The 18,622-nt window shown below is 43.8% G+C and overlaps 5 protein-coding genes across 5 annotated transcripts; 4 read left to right on the forward strand and 1 right to left on the reverse strand.

The window, feature by feature from the left end:
* Positions 1–844: 844 nt before the first annotated feature.
* TRUGW13939_01404 (uncharacterized protein) lies at positions 845–2,388 on the forward strand (the record flags this gene model as incomplete). Its single annotated transcript, XM_035484604.1, has 2 exons — positions 845–1,201; positions 1,255–2,388. The coding sequence occupies 2 exons, from the start codon at positions 845–847 to the stop codon at positions 2,386–2,388; spliced, it is 1,491 nt and encodes a 496-aa protein (XP_035340497.1).
* A 2,065-nt stretch (positions 2,389–4,453) lies between these two features.
* Positions 4,454–6,116, forward strand: TRUGW13939_01405 (uncharacterized protein; the record flags this gene model as incomplete). Its single annotated transcript, XM_035484605.1, has 8 exons — positions 4,454–4,481; positions 4,552–4,799; positions 4,868–4,991; positions 5,046–5,137; positions 5,187–5,507; positions 5,569–5,679; positions 5,738–5,898; positions 5,951–6,116. 8 exons carry the CDS (start codon positions 4,454–4,456, stop codon positions 6,114–6,116), a joined length of 1,251 nt encoding a protein of 416 aa, XP_035340498.1.
* A 363-nt stretch (positions 6,117–6,479) lies between these two features.
* On the forward strand, positions 6,480–8,552 carry TRUGW13939_01406 (uncharacterized protein; the record flags this gene model as incomplete). The annotated part of the gene is made up of 6 exons (XM_035484606.1): positions 6,480–6,894; positions 6,944–7,044; positions 7,095–7,804; positions 7,853–8,309; positions 8,366–8,401; positions 8,457–8,552. 6 exons carry the CDS (start codon positions 6,480–6,482, stop codon positions 8,550–8,552), a joined length of 1,815 nt encoding a protein of 604 aa, XP_035340499.1.
* A 1,509-nt stretch (positions 8,553–10,061) lies between these two features.
* On the reverse strand, positions 10,062–11,183 carry TRUGW13939_01407 (uncharacterized protein; the record flags this gene model as incomplete). The annotated part of the gene is made up of 1 exon (XM_035484607.1): positions 10,062–11,183. One exon carries the CDS (start codon positions 11,181–11,183, stop codon positions 10,062–10,064), a length of 1,122 nt encoding a protein of 373 aa, XP_035340500.1.
* Positions 11,184–14,737: 3,554 nt separating this feature from the next.
* On the forward strand, positions 14,738–15,901 carry TRUGW13939_01408 (uncharacterized protein; the record flags this gene model as incomplete). The annotated part of the gene is made up of 1 exon (XM_035484608.1): positions 14,738–15,901. The coding sequence occupies one exon, from the start codon at positions 14,738–14,740 to the stop codon at positions 15,899–15,901; it is 1,164 nt and encodes a 387-aa protein (XP_035340501.1).
* Between the last annotated feature and the right edge of the window lie 2,721 nt (positions 15,902–18,622).

Below are 18,622 nucleotides of genomic sequence, written 5' to 3' on the forward strand. Positions count from 1 at the left end.
AATGGAATAATACTCTAATATTCCTTTTCTTTTCCTTCTTAAATCTTGCTAAAACACCAACTTGATGGGCTACAATAATCAATTATCTGTATATAGTTCCTGGCAAGGAACTCTAAGCGGGCAGCTTCAAGGTTATGTTTCCTAATAAAAAGTTCATTGAGTGACATCACAGAATTTTAATCTCAAAGCCATGCATATTAGCTGTCAAAACAAGAACAATCTTAAGTTTCAACTATTTTTTCACTTAAACTAATATTTATTACTTTTGCTAGAGCACATACGATTACAGTGTGCGGGAAATTGGGCCTCAGCAGGTCGGCTAAACACCGACCGCTCAGTAGGTAGTTATGTGGGTCGGTAATCACTAGCAAATCCCGGCTGCTGTATGCATTTAGTCTGTTTGGTTGGGAGCAGGCTTTAGCTAGGTTGCACTATGTGCTGTGTTGCCTCCCACTGCTCACCCCTCTTTTCCCCCTCTCTACAGCTGAAGCTGACCCAGTGCCAATTGTGATTGTCTTTAAATGTGTCTATTTCTACAGGCGTTGCCTCGACCCAGATGGGGTTTGTTTTGACTTTTATTACGTCCGAATAGTTCCTGCATTTTTAAATAGAACATCGAGCATATATATATCAATCTCTTCTCAGTAATGATCTTCCTAGAAGAATGCCCCACACCGTATTTTGTAAATAATTGACTCATGCGGAGAGAATAAGACTGCGAGTTAAAAGTCCCCAACAATCTAACCTGCAAGCACTCGCTCTTAATTCAACAACTTTGTTCTCTCCTTCACTTTCGCTACTTTTCATCCCCTTTCCCCTCATCCTCAGAGAAGATTCGCACAATATGGGAAGTTCAGGCTCGTTCTCTCAGTTAAAGCAGATTGCGGTGGCAGCATCTCGGGAAGGGAAGATTGTGACGGCAGATGAATGTTCCGACAGAAAACAGAATGAAGAAGACTTGTTTATGTCTGCTTTCACTAAGCCACACCCCCAGGTTGGCACAGAATGGAGTGATGCAGACCGTGTGTCTCCGTACCCTATCCTAGTTCCAGAATATTTCGTCGAGAACGCGAAGCAGCTGCAAGAGGCACTCGCCATCGCGGTGGCCAGCATCGTGGAGCGGTGGGCTGAGCCCGGGGGAGGGAATGATTCGCTTTCCCAGCGTATGCCAATGCAGTTCCATGAGGATACTCTTCTTCGGGTATGCGTAATAGAACCTGAGTACGTCAACTTTGCTGACATCTCATGCGACAGTGGATACATCAGAAAACAAAAGAAGGTGTTATCGCACCGTATAAAGAGCGGATGGGGCACTGGAGGCCCGATATCCTGCTTTCGAACACCGAGGATGGAGCTTTGTCATTCCGCATATGTGAAATCAACGCGCGGTTTTTCCAAAACTCCCTCATGTATTCGATGCAAGCTTTTACAGCTTGTTCCCGAATGCTTTCAGGTCACCCTTTGTTACAGCCTACAGCTGACCCAGAATATTTGCTTGATTGTCTCTGCGGTCTCTTTGATCCCAGTTTGTCTCTCCACCTGCTTGTTGGCTGGGGTAGGCCAAAATTAGCATTGGCGATCAGTAAGCTCTTCAAAGAGCGAGCGGGAGTCTCAGCAAGAGTCATCAGTCCCTCTGATCTGCGTCTTATCCCAGATGACACGTCCCCTACTGGGTACAGCCTGTACGCAGTCTACACGAAGTCCGATGTTGGGACAACTCTCGATGAGAATACTACACTTGACGGCCTTGAGCCGGTCCGTCAGGTTGGACTGTACCTTTTCCAGGACGAATTCCGCCGTCTCAGCATGGAGGTACTCCAGCATATAGCACTCCACTGTGTGAATGATATTCGAACAATTCTTCTAGTAGCTGACAAGCGGATCTTGGGGATTGTCCTCCAGGAACTTGATGCCCTGGTCTATGACTACAAGGTGATCACCCCCGAACAGGCACGCATCTTGCGAGATGGTATTGTTCCCACTGTTCTTCCTGGTTCTCCCGAACTAAAATCGTTGATCTCACAAAGCCGCTACGACCCAGTCCTAAAGAATGAGTACATTATCAAGCCATGTCGTGATGCGGAAAGTGTTGGTATTCTGTTCGGGGACGAGCTTTTGACTGATGAATGGGAACGCCTACTCGCTGACATGCGAGATCCGCGACTCTACCCTCACCAATTTCAGTATATCATACAACGTATTATCCGACAACCTGCCATCAGTCTTTCGCACCAAGTTGACTTAACACACGGCGATATGAACATTGTTGGTCTCTATTACGCATTCAACGGTCATTACAAAGCTCTCGGTGCTTGGAGGGTGACGCATGGACGACTCTCTGCATACTCCAAGGGAGGGTTCAGAATCCCCTCGGTGGCAATGAAGTAGCCTGTTCTTGATGGGTATTCCTGAATTTTGCGAAAAGGCAAATTACTACCCACGGGTCGCCGTGAGAATGAACACTGTAAACTGAACGGAACGAAAGCTGGCGGCAACTCCCGACAATGGAAACGAGATAACGCTATTCTAGGACCTGTTCTGACAACAAGATTCGTAAGAGTAAGGGTAAATAAGTAGGCATGATGTGGATTGCCTACGATTTGATGGTATTATTTCAATATTCTTTCGGCTTAGACTAGGACAATGCTTAGGTCAGTATGTCTATCGCGGCGTGGAGTTATACACAGTACGTAAGACACAATGCACAATGAAATTTTCAACTAGTCTCTTTTATCTTTCTCGACGTATGGTATGTTGTAAGATTATCCCCTGAGCTCACAGAAAACCAGAGATGTCTGCATGGAGCTATGAACTATCACGGGAGTAATCACCCAGACACCGTGTACTTGCAGAATGAGGCATTTTTACGATGTGACCTAGATCAAAATTCAGCCTTTTACCAGCAATACTGAATAGACATTTCTTATTTCTACTTAAGCGGTCAAAACCAGCAGGCCAATGAGATATGTGTATTCACCATTACCGCTAAATATGAGCTCCGGAATCACGGGCCGTACCGCCGGGTCAGCTAGCCATGGCATTGAGAACAAAGCTTCGGAGTGCGTATTGACTTTCACCAAGTGGAGCCACGGACCCACAGCCTCCTAGCGGAGTGCCATTTCCAGCTCACCACCGGTTCGCAGATCAGTAAACAATACTAACTCTATGCAGTAATAGAAAAATGGACGTCCATGAAAAGATCTTCGCTCCGTGGTGTAAAGGTGGCGTGTCCCAAATTCCAACACAGCATTTTTCAGCTGTCCACATCCCAATAGCTCCACATGATCAGGTTAGTGGATAGACTAGCTAAATCATAATACAAGTCACGAAAATATCCGTAACTTAAGCCCTTGTATTGATGCTCCGTACTCCTTACAGATACATATCAGGAGATAGGATTCCATTAAGGGATTTGTATAGGGTCTACTATTTCCAAACATCGACCTGGCCACATTTAATGTGCAGGGATTAATGGACTTCACTTAAAGGCTATAGTTTTCCTGTACATCATACCATGCCAAGTTTCTCTCTCTTTACTGTTTTAAAGTATTATTACGTCGGCTATTCAAATGCACTGTCAGAAAAAGGAAATAGAGTTTTCAGGACAAAAACATGGTGGAAAGCAATAGCTCGTGCAGATTTCGTGCTCAATATCCTCTGTATGGAATGATTAGTTTAACTCTGAACCGTGCATGGGGACATAATGAGTTGTTATTGGATGGAGCTGTTGTCAGTAAAATACAAGTGTTCTGTTTCAGGGACTAGTAATATCTGATGTGCTTCCAGTCATGTATGGTACTCCGTACATGTGTAAATTATGGTACCGATGGGAATGCCCCACAGTACCATTTTTGCTCGGGTCCATGCTGTGAGGGTCCTAGTCATGTCAGTTATAGCCCAAAGTCGTTACCTCATAGCCTGGAAGGTCAAAATCGGGTCGGGAGCTGACCGAACTGCTCCTCCTACTCTCAGTGTGGAACAGAAGTGCGGTATTCCACATGCCACAAATTCCCTGCGCAATATTATGCAACATTCAATGATCGTATATCCATTTTTTACACACCATTCTTAGGATATTCCCATCTGATAAATTTTATGATGACACAGTTCAACTCAACTGTGGTGGTTTCTGGCCACTGGAGGGACATCGGGCTAGATACTTTTCATGGTCTGTTGATTCAAGGTCCCGGACTTCTTCTCGGATCATTAGTTTTCTACCTTTTCTACAAGTACATCAAACGGATCTACTTTCACCCGTTGAGCGCTATTCCCGGTCCTCGCCTGGCAGCCGCCACTCATCTTTACGAAGCTTACTATAACATACTGTGCCAAGGGCTGTCCAAGCGTACCATTCAATTGCATAGAAGATACAGTTTGTATTTCACCTGAACATTGGAAACCTAGCTAATCATATCAGACTCCCCCGTCATTCGTATTGGGACCAATCGCGTCCATGTGGGAGATCCCAGTTACTACCATACGTATGGCAATCCACCAATCCCCAGAAAAGTAGGACGTCTATTGATCCAAGTGCCAGAATATATAACTCAGGTATACACTATCACAAAGATCCGGGAGTCTACAAGTTACTCGGCATCGATGGATCGATCCTTACCATTACCGATCCGGAGGAGCACAAACAGTACCGCAGCATTGTCGGTTCCTTGTTCTCCAAGAAACCAGCCGATGACCTCGCCCCGACAATGGCCGCACTGTTAAATAGATCAGCCGAGTCAATGGCACGCCAGGGGAGAGAGGGGAAACCCTCCGTCATCCAACGAACCTATCGTTCAATAGTCGTAAGACAGCATGACCTCGAATCCCTGGCCATGGTGAAATTCCGCTGACCAACCCTAAATTGTCACAGGCAGACATGGTGTCATATCTACTGTTCAAGCGGCCGCTAGGTTTGATAGACTCACAACACGATGCGGACCACTACCATTCGTTTATGCTGAGTATTGACCGATTTACTGCTATAACCTGGCCTAGTAATGCGAAATTGTCTATTGTAACTCGGAGGTGTGACTAACTATATCTTGAAGGATTCTACTACCCGATTCTGAATTGGGTCATCGATTCCTTTCCTGCTTTTGTGGTAGAGAGACTCCAGCCAGGTCTGAGAAACCTGCAGGAGGTCAGTTTTGGCAGCATCCCTAAGCCCATTGCTCACTGACCCCTTTCAGCTATTCAACGGATGGCTGAATGAGACCGTCGCCGCCCACGATGCGGGAAAGACTGTCGAAGGCCGCAAAACCTACTTCGATCTCATGACCGACGCAAAACGCAAGACCGGCGAGCCTCTCCGCCCGGATCAACTCTTCGATGATATCTTGAATTATCTTGTCGCCGGCATGGAGGCCACCAGCTACGTGCTGTCCTTCGCGACATACTTCCTGCTCAACAACCCGGAGGCAAAAGCGAAGCTGGAGGCGGAGCTGCTGGATGCTAGCCCCTTTATTCGAGATGAATTTGACCACCGCAAGATCATGGCGCTGCCTTATCTGGTACGTTCTGTCACCCGGTTCTACTTATTTTTTCGTGAAAGCGTATCTAAGAATCTTCTAGACGGCAGTGGTGAAGGAGTGTTTGCGGCTGAGCAATACCGTGCCAGGCTTCTTACCCAGGGTGGTTCCAGACACGGGGGTGGATATCGGCGGCTACCACATTCCAGGTGGTGTAAGAAGCAAGACGCAGTCCGCCAGTAAATATCCAAAATCTGACATGAGACAAATAGACGCAAATATCAATGATCCATCCCATCGTCGAGTTGCATGAAGAGATTTTCCCGAATCCGCACAAATTCATTCCAGAGCGCTGGCTTGGCAACAACAGCTCAAGCCTGGAAAAATGGGCTATTGCATTCAGCAGGGGGAGAAGGCAATGCATCGGCATGAAGTACTGTCTGTCCCACAATATATCGGAAATTGTTGCTAATCAGGGAGTTTAGTTTGGCGTATATGATGTTGTATGCGTCTATCGCCGTATTCTTTTCGCGCCTTGAGATGGAGTTACACGAGACAACAGCCGCGGACATGGAGATTATTGACCAATTTGCACCAATCACCCAGGGGGTCGTCAAGGTGAAAATCATCACGGATCGGTGGCAAGAATAATTGCCACGTGGGGAATTGGTGTTGCATAAACGGCGTAGTACAAAACAGAAATATATTTATTACCAACTGTCATTTACGTATTTCCACACCGCTAGTCGTTTCCAGGGCACAGACCGGGGTCAAGCGCCTGTGGGTACGAGAACTTGTTAGCGCATCCATCATCTGCAAGAAGAATGCTAGTATGTAATCGTGTTACTGTATTGCTTTGGTGGGATTAACGGAGCGGGAGCTCCCTGCATGAGCGGAAATCTCGACTGAGCAGTAGAGCAACCTCCCTTTTCCGTGGTCGCAAGTTTTGTCTGATTGAGCTGTTCGATATATCTCCCACTTAGTCAAAATAGTGTGACTGAATATCATACGAACATGACAATACCACCAACAAGCGAGCGAGCCTCGTTCGAGGTAGCTAAACGTCTTCTCTGCCAGATTCTGAATGAAGGTCTAGTCAGCGGGACTTTGAAGACTGTCGAGTATGGAGGACTGTACATGTGTTTGTTCAGCAACCGCTACATCACAGAAAAGCCAGAAAAATACATTCGCGTGGGACTCCAGAGAAGCGCACACGCTGGCATTTTCGCTCGTTCTGGCCAAATTGTGTCGCTGGTGCGCCCGGAAATGTTGCAAATGCCTGTTATTCTCGTGGATGGGACGTCTGAGCGACAGGAACTCCGTTCGGGGGCTTTGTTTCAGTTCGCAAGTAGCTTGTTCACGGAGCATGTCGAACCATCTACATTGGAAAATATAACGTTGGGATTGGAGAATAGTAGGGCAAACACAGGTTGGTGTAGCATTTCCTATGTCCCAGATGATGCTGAATAAATGAGCAGAGAAGTGGCTGGAATTGCACTCCTCCCCTGAGCCACTGGACCTCAACTCGCCATCGGTGATGTGGGAACGAGCGCTAATCTGGGGGCATCCGACTCATCCGGTAAGTAGTTGTTTGCCTTGAAATGTGTGCTCGGTTTAATCATCCAACAGTTCCATAGACTATGCTATGCACAGGAAGGCTTGGCTCCAGTTGAGCCAAAAGATCTGCCTCAGTTCCTCGCGCCGACACTAGCATTCTTATCCGTCTTACGGGCAGAGATATCCATCTCGGGCCCTTTCGAGGAGTCACTGCAGCCTCTCTTAGACCAGCTAGACGTCCCTGCCCCTGAAAATTCTGACAGGGTCATTGTCCCCTGTCTCCATCTTCAACTGCCCTGTGTCTATCGCTACTTCCCCAGTACTGTCCTGGTCAAAACGGTTTCCAGCTGCGCGGACACGCAAGCTTCGATGCGAACGCTCACACTGCGCTCACAATTCAATTTCTCCTACCACATAAAACTGTCCATCGCGTGCCAGATCACCTCCGATGTGAGGGCCATTCGACCCTGCCAAACCCTGGGCGGACAGTTGGTGAGTAGGCAGCTGCACAAATTCTTCCCGCCGGATTTGTGGTGGTTTAAAGAGACTGCATCGGTTTCTGGGAGCCAAACGGCTCAGGGAGATACGCAAGAAAACGAAGATAAGGCGCGTCATATTGGCTGTATCCTGCGAGAGGATCTGGAAGCTAGAGCGAACGCAAACAATGAGGCCCTGATAATTGCTGGGTCGTTGGCTCAGCAACCCGCGAACGACCATCGAACACATGCGGAGATTGTTTTTGGTCTGGAGACTATCGATCAAAAACATGATTGGCTCAAAGAGTAAGTTCTTTCCGGTAGATACAGTTAAAGAGACTAATATCCATATAGGTACGTAGGAGGTTTTCTACGAGCTGTCCTTCCTTCGCTGGTCCGATACGGCATCGGTATGGAGGCTCATGGACAAAACACCCTAGTACGTGTGTGTCGTGGAACCAAAATTATCGCTGGATTTGTCGTCCGAGACTTCGAGGGAATCAAGGTGCATGTCCCCACGCTAGAGGAACTAGGTATAAAACTGTGTATGACCTCCCCAGGATGCTCGAGGAATCTTGAGGACATCTGGAGTAAGATTCATCACTCCATTTTCCAGAACCACCTTGGGAATCTTGTATATGCGCTGGGACTTGATCGCCATGACGGATGGGCGATCATCAGGGACGAGCTCTCTGCGGTCCTGAACCCGGACACGGACTCGCGAGGTAGGGAGTTATATGACTTTATTCTTCAGGATACGATGCCATTTAAATGCTTTTTGAAGATGCGAATGAGCGAGCATTTTAATGACGTGAGTTTCTCCAAGGGGTTGGTGTGACAGTGCTGACTTCTTTGGCCATGTCACAGTATGATGGTGATGCACAAGACCAACGAAGCGCCAAGGTAAATTTTGTGAATTTGTTTATGGTTGTCTATTACTAATAGTGTTTATGGTTAGCATGACGAGCGACCGCTACCTAACACCCTTCTAATGGGTTCTGCGAGGTGGGAGAAAATTCTGGATGATCATGCATCGAAAATGACCGACACTTGACATCAAGTTATATGTTTACCGCAGAGCTATTTATATCTCATGAGATATGTGGCTAATCTTAGCTACGAACTTAGAATTTTTTGTTAATAAAGTTTCCAAACTAGATCTTATATTCCTCCCCTTATGTAATGGCCAATCTGGTAGGTAATTCTCATATGAGTTATCAATCTGTGAGAATCGTCACAAGAGGTAAGTATGTCGTCACCGATCAGGATCCTCTCCATAGCAATGAAAAAAACCTCAGTAGTTTTCTTACTTTTAATTCTTTGCACTAAAGCTATGTGCGCAGCAGCTAGAGATTTCACGAAGGTCCTGAACGCTGAGAACCTCGACAGCCATACACTTCTTGACAAGATAGGCACGAGAGACGAGCCACCTCATGATGATGAAGTTGAATGGGTCCTGTACAGTGTCCTACTGGTGCCCACAGCTCAAATACTGCTGTGGCATTTTCACCTGATGGGAAACGACTTGTGTACTATGACACCCAAAGGAGAACGATCGTTTGGGACCTGAAATAAAGGCCCTTGTTCATCAAATCTCACTCGATCTCGACGGCGTACACCAAATAGCTTTTTCTCCTGATATGAAGAAACTAGGAACTATGATAGTTTTAAACGGCGACACCATCGTACGGCATGTGAACACCGAATCAGGAACCGTCAGCTGTATAACTGAAGCCATCCCCTTCCTTCTTGTCGTTCTCCCTGATAACAAGCATTTTGTTTCTACGTCTCTCATCAGCACACGATATTAACACAAGTACTGTGGTTCGCAAACTTCAGGGCTGTCATACGCTGCAGTACTAGCATCCTGCCTACTCGGTGGATGGTAAAGAGATTGCAACATTGATTGACTATTGATTGATTGATTTGTTCATACAGGCATGTAAGCCAACAAGGGCCGGCCGTGGGTACGCCGCTCCAGCGAGGCTGCTATCTAATATTGTTTATCGCCTTAGATTTGGAGTGCTAACATTGAAATACCAGTTGACAGAAACCTGCATAATGTACCTTCACTATATAGATATAAATAATATAGAGATAACATTGAAAGATTCTTTTCTTTCCTACCTCCAGTTATATCCCCTTTCTTATTCCTGTTATATAAAGGCTCTCTCTTATATTTTAATATAAGACTTTCCTCGGCAAAAAGTTTGTATTATACTAAGCAAAATTATATCAGTATAAAGCTCTAATTATATTCCCTACCAAACCACTCTTAGCCAATTCTACCCTCCAATCAGTCCTTAAAGAATACACGTATACTATCCAATATATAAAGGCCGTCAAGAACTACGAATTCTAAAATATCCATGCGTAAAGAACCACAATTTCGACACCCTAAAATACAAGTCAACTCCAACAAAACATTTAAGAGGCCAGGGAAATGTATATATTAAAAATGAATGGTATGTACATGTAGTTTCGAACGCTTCCATTTCCTAGACGATATTTACCCCAATCCCAGTCTGCTACTGGATCCCAAAAAGACCCGTCTTGATGGCTCTCAGTAGTCGAGTCGACCAAGATGGGCACCTGTAAACTCTGCGAAGTACATGGCGTCCGGATGTTGGTTGTTGATATCACACGGGCCGCTGAGACTGGTTGGTGTCAAGAACTCCACAAGTTGCTTGGTTTTTGGGTCATATTGCCCAACCCGATTGCCCAAAAAGACCAAGTTGCCTTCCACAAAGTAGACCTTGCCATCAGCACCGACGCGGATTGGACCTGGTAGCGCCAGAGCACCGGAGGACCCAATGCTACCGGGATCACCCACCACAGTAGAATTACCACTAGCCCGAATTTCGGCGATGGATATCTCAGTCACTTCGCCCGTCGTCACATTGATGGTACCAATGTTTCCACTGCCGGTACCGGACCACCAAATGAGACCGTCGGGGTCTGTCGCTACACCTTGTGGCAGTGATAGCGGCGTTGGGATTTCGTACTCTTTGATCTCTTTGGTGTTCACGTCAATGGTGCCGACCCTGTTTCCCAAGATTTCCGAAAACACCATGGTAGATCCCGGGCCACCTTGGATAATGAGTGGAGCCGACAGAAGGTTGGGTAACGGGAAAATCTCATATTCAAAGGTGTCAATATCAATGCGGCCAATACCATTCAGACCGACGGCTGTGAACCAAGCTCCACGGTCACGGTTGCCGGAGACATCAATGGTTACGCGAATACCGACAGGGAGATCGTCGATGACTGTGATGTTGCTCCACGGGAACGGATATTCAGTCATGCTGCCATCCGCTGGATCCAACCTTACCATGCTGTTGCCGGCTACTTCGGATAACCACAGGTAACCATCGGGCAGGAACTCCATGCCACTGGGGAGTCCGGCGGGATTCTTGAGCGGGAACCGCTGTTGCTCACCACTTGTCACGTTCACCCGCAGAATTGTGTTGGAGGCAATGAGCTCCACCCAGGCAATATCAAGCTGATCGGGGTGAAATTCAGTCTCGCAAGCGGTATCTAACAACGTTACAGCGGCGTACTCAATGATTCCCTCATCACGCTTAACTCTCTGGTGTCCACCATTAACACATGCAGTTGCGTCGGAACATGCAGTTGCAAGAGTCACGAAAGACAGAAAAAGGGCGGCAATAGCTTGAGTCCTCATTGTGATATGTAAAGAAAGTCTAACTGAAGCCCTGAGAACGTTTGAAAAAGAAAAGGACGGTCAGTAATAAGAAAGACTGCGAAGCACGCTGGCTAAAAGGGAAAAAGAAATACGAGATCCCCGCAAGCTCGTCCTCAGAATCTCCTCCCTTCTACTATTTCAGAGCAATCAGTCAATGCTTAAGAGTAGATATCAAGTCCTCAACTATCGGATATATCCATTATCCACCCAACTACTTGTACCCCACTAACTAGTGAAATTGTAGAAAATTTAGCTCTAAACTTCGTTGACAAATAATGTATATTATTCAATGTTACCTCATTAGTTATCTTTATTGGCATTAGCCCTACTTTATCTTATCAGCCATAGGTTAGACATCGCCTCTGGGCCTCGGTTATACAGGTCCCATGACTAGCGAGGTTCTGTAACGCTCTCAACTCTCAACATTATACCTAGTCATCATGTAATTCTCCAGGAACATCGCAATAAGGAAAGTCAGTAACGGTTGTCAATAGAAAGTATATGATAGGGCAGTCATGCTGTCTGGGCTACGTAGAGTAAATACCGCGATAGCAACCTGGCATGTACCCGTCCACCACGTCGAGGTGGTTAGTAACTTAATCAATACTTGGGTTTGACACTACAAGTAAGCAAAATATATATATATATATATTGGAAGTATTTTCAAAAATCTGTTCAAATCTAGGAAAATCGTATTTGTATACTAGATGGTCTTTCAAAACTTGGACCCAGTCTGACTGCTTATCAATTGATTCCAAGGACCTGTCATTTTAAATAGTGTTGTGCCACGTAGCAGCGAATTTTCAGCCACAAATGACCATATTCAGAAACAATAGTAGGACTGATTAAACTCCGGTCATTTCAGCTACTATTAGCAGCAGATGCCTGAGCTAGCCCCGATTTATTAGATTGGCAAGCCATAGCATAAACGTGGGAAATAAAACAGTCGCCATCTTATTCTCCACTAGATTTTTTCTACGCATCTATAGAGTTTACGCAAGGGTGGATACATCGCTAGTAATATCGAAGGCTTGGCGGAAGTATTCTATTGGGCCTAATTGAGCAATAATCGGAAGACTCAAAAATGGGATATGTTGGTTGGACGTCGACGTACTCTGCTATGTAAGTAACACGTGCCACTCACATACCTGCCGTACTTTGGGTGCGCGCTAGTCTAATGTAAATGTTAGGTTTATATAAATTATTGAAATCTTTTTTTTAAATAACTTTCTAACCCCTATCGTGTTTGTTTGAATAGTCACTTACTTGTAAACGGGTAGGGTGTATATAGAATCTCAAATAATAATCTTAAGTTAATTCTAAATCACTGAAAAAAAAATGTCGCTGTTCTTCGCTGTGCTTTTCATACATAAAGAAATTAAGAGCCGCTCCGAAGACTATAGAAGCCTCGCGCGAACTGGGAAACGACCCTTCCGAGGGTCCAATGCAGTAGGGAACCACTGCATTACTTAAAATTTTTATTTTTATTAATACTCTTTTTTTCACAAGTAGTATATAAAAAATAACAGAATGATAACCCTATTCCTAATATTGATCTGCTCTAATTTTATCCCTCCCTGGTTTTGAATTCAAACATCTAGTTAGACAGCACAGAGTTATATCTATCGTCTTAGCTGCGCTTTCGATACTAGTTATCGGAACGCGATATTCAAATAGTTTGCCTTCTGAGGGTATTTTGCCATCTTCTCGAGGGTAGGTGAATGGGAGATACTCGGATATCAGACCCAACGGTGCTAAAACTGTGCCCTTTTATGTCGAGTTTGATCGTAGTTCAGTCATTGACTCTCTTATTTGAGATCCAAGTTTGTTCGGATACCAAACGTAAAGGGTGGCCATAACAAGCAGCATCAACGCGGCGTCAAACACGTACAGAGGCCATTCACGCGTAAGAATATAGCCATCTGGATTTATAACTTGCGTAATGAATTCTACCACGCGGTAAATATTGCGTACCAATATCGCAGAAGAGGTGAGGTAGAGCATAGTGATCCAAGACTGCCAGGGGAGATCTAAAACTCTATCTGTTTTCTTCAGATGAGCTCTCATCCTTTTGTTGAAGATCGCACAGCAGGCTATAAAGAACACAAAAACAACTATCTGCAAAACAAGACCGGCGATGATAATATAGTCACCCGTGAGGGTGAGATCTGCATTGCCCAGTAACCCGGCCGCATTACCCTGGACCAAGAAGCAGGTAAAATCACCGACAACAAATATCCAGGTGGCCCATCTGATTGGTACTGGCGATAAAATTTCGCAATTAACAGCCCTTATAATTCGAGAATATGTGGCGTAGAGCGTTGCTGCGAATCCGAGGGGAGGAAGGACGAGAAATATGTCTTGAATGAGGTAAGTTGCCAAGTTACCAGTGTTGTATGTCGAAACTGCCCGACTAATGTATCCGATTATTTCGCCTGCAATATGAAACCAAGTTAAAATCAATTCAAATAATTTTCGCTCCGAATTTTAAGCCAACTGGTATCAATCAGGAACAAGTAGAATAAACCGAGACCTACTAAAACCACCCAACAAGAATGGGATTAAAAACCAATGCCTGGTTTCACATAGTTTAGCACAGTGAAATGCAGTAGCTATGGTGAAAATTCCTCCAAAAACCGCAGCGAGCGGAAGACTTGGAATATATTTCCATAGATAAGTACCCTCGTACGTTTCGAGGGCAGGCATGGTAGTAGTGGGAGAGACGCAGAGTTGTGCACACCAAAATTTGTTCCCTGTAGTAAGTACAATGCAAGGTATTAAAGTCAAATGACATTAAAAAAAAAGGCGCCGTGGACTGACTGTGAAACTCGGAGACAGATTGATCAAAGATGATGCCTAGAAGTATAGCTTCAGCCGGGAGACGCCATCTTTTAAATCTCTCTAACCATATATTAACTATTAATATAAATATTTTCACCGATAGTCAAATAGTCAGCACAAACATAACCTTGCCTTTCCCATCTACTTTTTCTAAAGTAACCTCTTATTACCTCCCAAGACTTATGTTGGTCTTGGAACACGCGTGTTAGCTAATCAAAGGGTATTTGGCTAACATCCAATCAACAGCCAGATGTATCGGAATCCAATAAGCACTAAGAAAATAGACCCGCTTATTTATTATCTAACACGCGTGTTCGGTCTCACCCAAACACAGCCGCATTTGATATTGTCACCTTCACAGCACCTTTCACTAACTCGCCTGTTTGAAACAGTACGTACAATTTCGGTATAATTTATCTCTTGTACTTTACGTATTTTAAACCCGAAATGTTGCGCCGCCACCACAAGAAATCCCGGAGAGGCTGCCTTACATGGTAGGTAAGAACAAACCATAGCCATATTGTATCCACCAAGATGCGTCTAACTCCGATAACCCTGCAGCAGACAACGGCACGTCAAAGTAAGATACCTTATTTAATCTGTCATTCTCCTATTTATCCTCATGACTTTGACTAAACCATTGGTCTCGTCGCTAGTGCGATGAACGCCGTCCAACATGTATTCTCTGCGCTATGTCCCATCGGGAATGCATATATGGAGCGTCAGATCGCGACACGCCTGTTTCTCTCGCTCCTTCAGAGTTTTACTTGCAATTTCACGAACGAGAACACTCCAAATTCTCGAGCAGTGAATCATTTACCACCAATAACCTACAAAATGACGGCACTCGATCGTCCCCCGATGTTGGCTCCAACCTCGATTCATCCCAAAAACAAAACCAAATTCGCCCAACCCACCCGGATCAGTCGGGATTGTCGTCGATAGATGACAATGTGAATTTCAATCATATGGAATTGATAATTCATCTATTCATTGACCATGACGTTTTTAGCCTTGGCCTCGGCGACCCCAGCTTTGCTACCGGCCCTTCTCTTTCCGTTGCGCTTAAGAAAGGGCTGCAATTTCCATATCTCCTTTATCAATGTCTTGCTTTCTCTTCTCTTCATTTAGGCTTTGTACGGTCCGATAAATCGAGCATGTACAAACACCAAGCGGCGACTTTACAGACTCGAGCCCTTTCCCTGTTCAACTCTATGGGAACTAATGTCGATGAGTCCAACTGCGTTAGCATCCTCTTATTTTCCGGTGTCCTCGGTCTCCACCTTCTCACCGACACGCTCGCTGAGCGGGCATTAGGTAGTCTCGATGCTTTTGTAGCGAAGTACGTGCAGTGCATTGAGATACATCGCGGTGTCTACTCCATCGCTATTGCCGCGTGGCCATACCTCGTGAACTCCGAACTCGAGCCCATGATCTCATCTAGCTCAAGATTTACATCGCGCACGCCAACCGGCGATGACAGTCAAATTCTTTGCAAACTGGTCGAGTCTAGCAGTAGCCTACGGGAGGAAGATAAGAAGGCTTGTCTGGAAATGATTCGGTACCTACAGATTGGCTTTGATGCTGTATCTACAGAGTTAGAGGAGGGCTATAAGCATTACATGATTTATACGTGGCTGATGCTGGCGCCTCCGAAGTTCACAGATCTCTTGACAGCGAAAACGCCTGAAGCCCTTGTCTTATTAGCATACTACGCTGTTTTGCTGTTCCATGGCAGAAATTTGTGGCAGGTAGGAGATTCCGGGCTGTATATTATTCGTAATATTACGGAATATCTCGGTCCCAAGTGGCAAACCTGGCTCGACTTTCCACAGAAAAAAATAATACAAGATTAATTAGACCGGTTCATTTGAGATCTATAGTGTAGGAAGTAGTACAGATTTAGCAATACTATCGTTAATAATAAAACTTTGAGACATTCAAACAAGTTTACAAGGTAATGATAAGTATTACTACCAACCAGGCTTCTCTAACCTAGTTTGTCTATTCTCCCCCCGCCCCACGGTTTGTATAAGATTGTGTAAAATTATCAATTGATATACTTTTCTATCTTTTCAGGGCTTCTACTCTATATAAGAGTATGCATAAGACTAAATAACCTAACGTCGCTTGGGTTACTTGGGTTGCAAGCTACAGGCGGGCATAACAGATTGTTCTTATATAATATAGCTTTCTTTTCCCACTAAAGTAACTATTGACAGTTAACCCAAAAACCTTTCAGTGTCTTATACAGTCAATTGTCACATGGATTGATAGACTATGACCAATAGATGTGCCAGGGATGCTACTTACTAAACACGTGAAGTGCTAATATATTATATCAATTGATAAATAGTTATACAAAGGTCAGGATTGTCCCTATAATCATGTAACAACCTAAGCCTATGCTAAGACTAGATAAGATTGAATTAATCTATACAGAATATCGCGAATATAGCTAATTGTTCAAAAATAGCTATATTAATTACATTTGAAAAAAAGTATATTTTTATTTGACTTTTAATTGGTTACTTTATATATACAAGTTTCATTTTAGTATATTTTGGTTCTATTTTAAGTTGCGTAGTAGAATACCTATTAATAAATAATAACTAGCAAAGTATAGTCGGATATTTTTTAACACTTCGGGTCCTTAACAAGTAACGTCTTTAGTACATCTATTGGTTATCGTCTATCGATTGTTGTCATAGGGCCTATACCTTAATAATTTTACTATCGCGTTTAAGTTTGGAAGTTTAGTTCTAAAATCCGTTTTTGACTGGCGTATGAAATATAACTTATTTGATGGTGAAATTGCCAACGGTTCTATTTTTAATTTTGCTTTGGAAGCAGTCACTATTTAGAATTTTGGACCATGACACTACTTGTAGGATCTAAACAATATCGCTGCACGAGTCAAGGAGACTCTAGCTGAATTATTCTAATGGTTCCTGTATTCACCTTTCCAGTCACCGAAATATTCTGACGCTCTCTTGGCTCTCTTGGCACCTGGGCGTGATAACGTATTTTATAACCCCCATCGGCCACCCTATCAATTTTCTCTCGCTTTTCACTCTACACAAATTTGAAAATCGCACTAACACACCAGTACATTTTGTAAAACTACAAAAAACCCCTCAAACGATAAAGGAAGACTTTAGCTTACTATGAACCCATTAAAAAAAAGTTAAATCACTAGTGTATGCGAAGCGGCGCATCTTTTTAACATTTTAAGATTGATGCTTTAATATAAATATAATAGTTACTTATAGTGCTCATATAAGTGTGTATATAATACTAAATTATTGAAAACTGAGGAAATCTTATTTTGTAATTAGATTATTTTTATGATGGTACAACCCTGAAAAAGATCCTGAAGACTTGATTATCACTCGATTGAGACATGCACCCATAAACATGCCTGTACTCAGAACGTGATAAACAGGGGATAACTTAACCGACTTATTAATTATTATTGAAGGCTAAAATCATGATTTTCATGGGGATATAATCCCTATAAGCGTGCTAAACGTAAACATATTATGATAAAATATTATACTATAATATGGTAGATTGCTTAAAAGCATCTATAATTTGACAAAACTTTTCAACTCAAGGATGCATTACGTTACTTTATAGTGCTAGATTCTGCTGAGTTATATTAAACAATCGCAGGATGAGAACAGTAAGACCCATCTCGATGAGGCTATCCAGACTCTCTAAGTTTGACCGAACTGAGCAAAAGCAAGAGGACTCCAAGATTGTGAGATGTCGCCTACTAATGTGGTGGGCGGCTGTGGGCGTGACACAATTTTACATATTCACCAGAACAAATGGTACACAATACGAACAGTACCACGTTATACATACTCTGCAATTCTTAATATCTAGCTATATAAATAATATGCATCATAATAATATTTTGTAAACAGCTTATGCGTATTTTTGGGGTAAAGCAATGAAATAAAGTAGGAGGATTAAAGTTGCTGATTTGTCAAACAGTCAAAAATGATAAGGATCTGACACAGAGTGATCCGATTGATGACAGATGATTAGGTACTGCACAATACATTTTATCTCCTGTGGATTACAATATAGAGAGTGCTTGACCGGATCGTTATAGACCACTTACCATGATCAGTAATTGAGTTACGGAAGACCTAAAGTACAAATAGTTATGCAAAAGACATTCTAGTACAGATATAATGACCAAAGATCCACCAATATGTTGGTAATTAATAAGCAAGTAATGCCAGGAGTTAAAGACAAGTTCCTTGGAGATAGCGGCAATTGCACGATCGACATTGCAAAAGACACATGGTGGAGTGGTATCTCAGGATTCAACCACAGAAGCAATTCAGCCTCAGACACACAACTTCCAGCCAAGGCTATTAGAAGACTCAATTAATCGAGGATAGCCGCGTAAGTGAGGATGTCTCGTGAATGAATATCAATAAAAAGCGAAACACAAGCTACGCCCAACTTAGAAGATACCTCCACAAAATTCGACTCGCTGATCCACCCTCGCAAGTCTCTAGATGCAGTAAATTTTTATCTATACTTGAAGATCTCCGGAG

This window comes from Talaromyces rugulosus, chromosome I (assembly GCF_013368755.1).
Source record: "Talaromyces rugulosus chromosome I, complete sequence".
Lineage (NCBI taxonomy): Eukaryota > Fungi > Ascomycota > Eurotiomycetes > Eurotiales > Trichocomaceae > Talaromyces > Talaromyces rugulosus.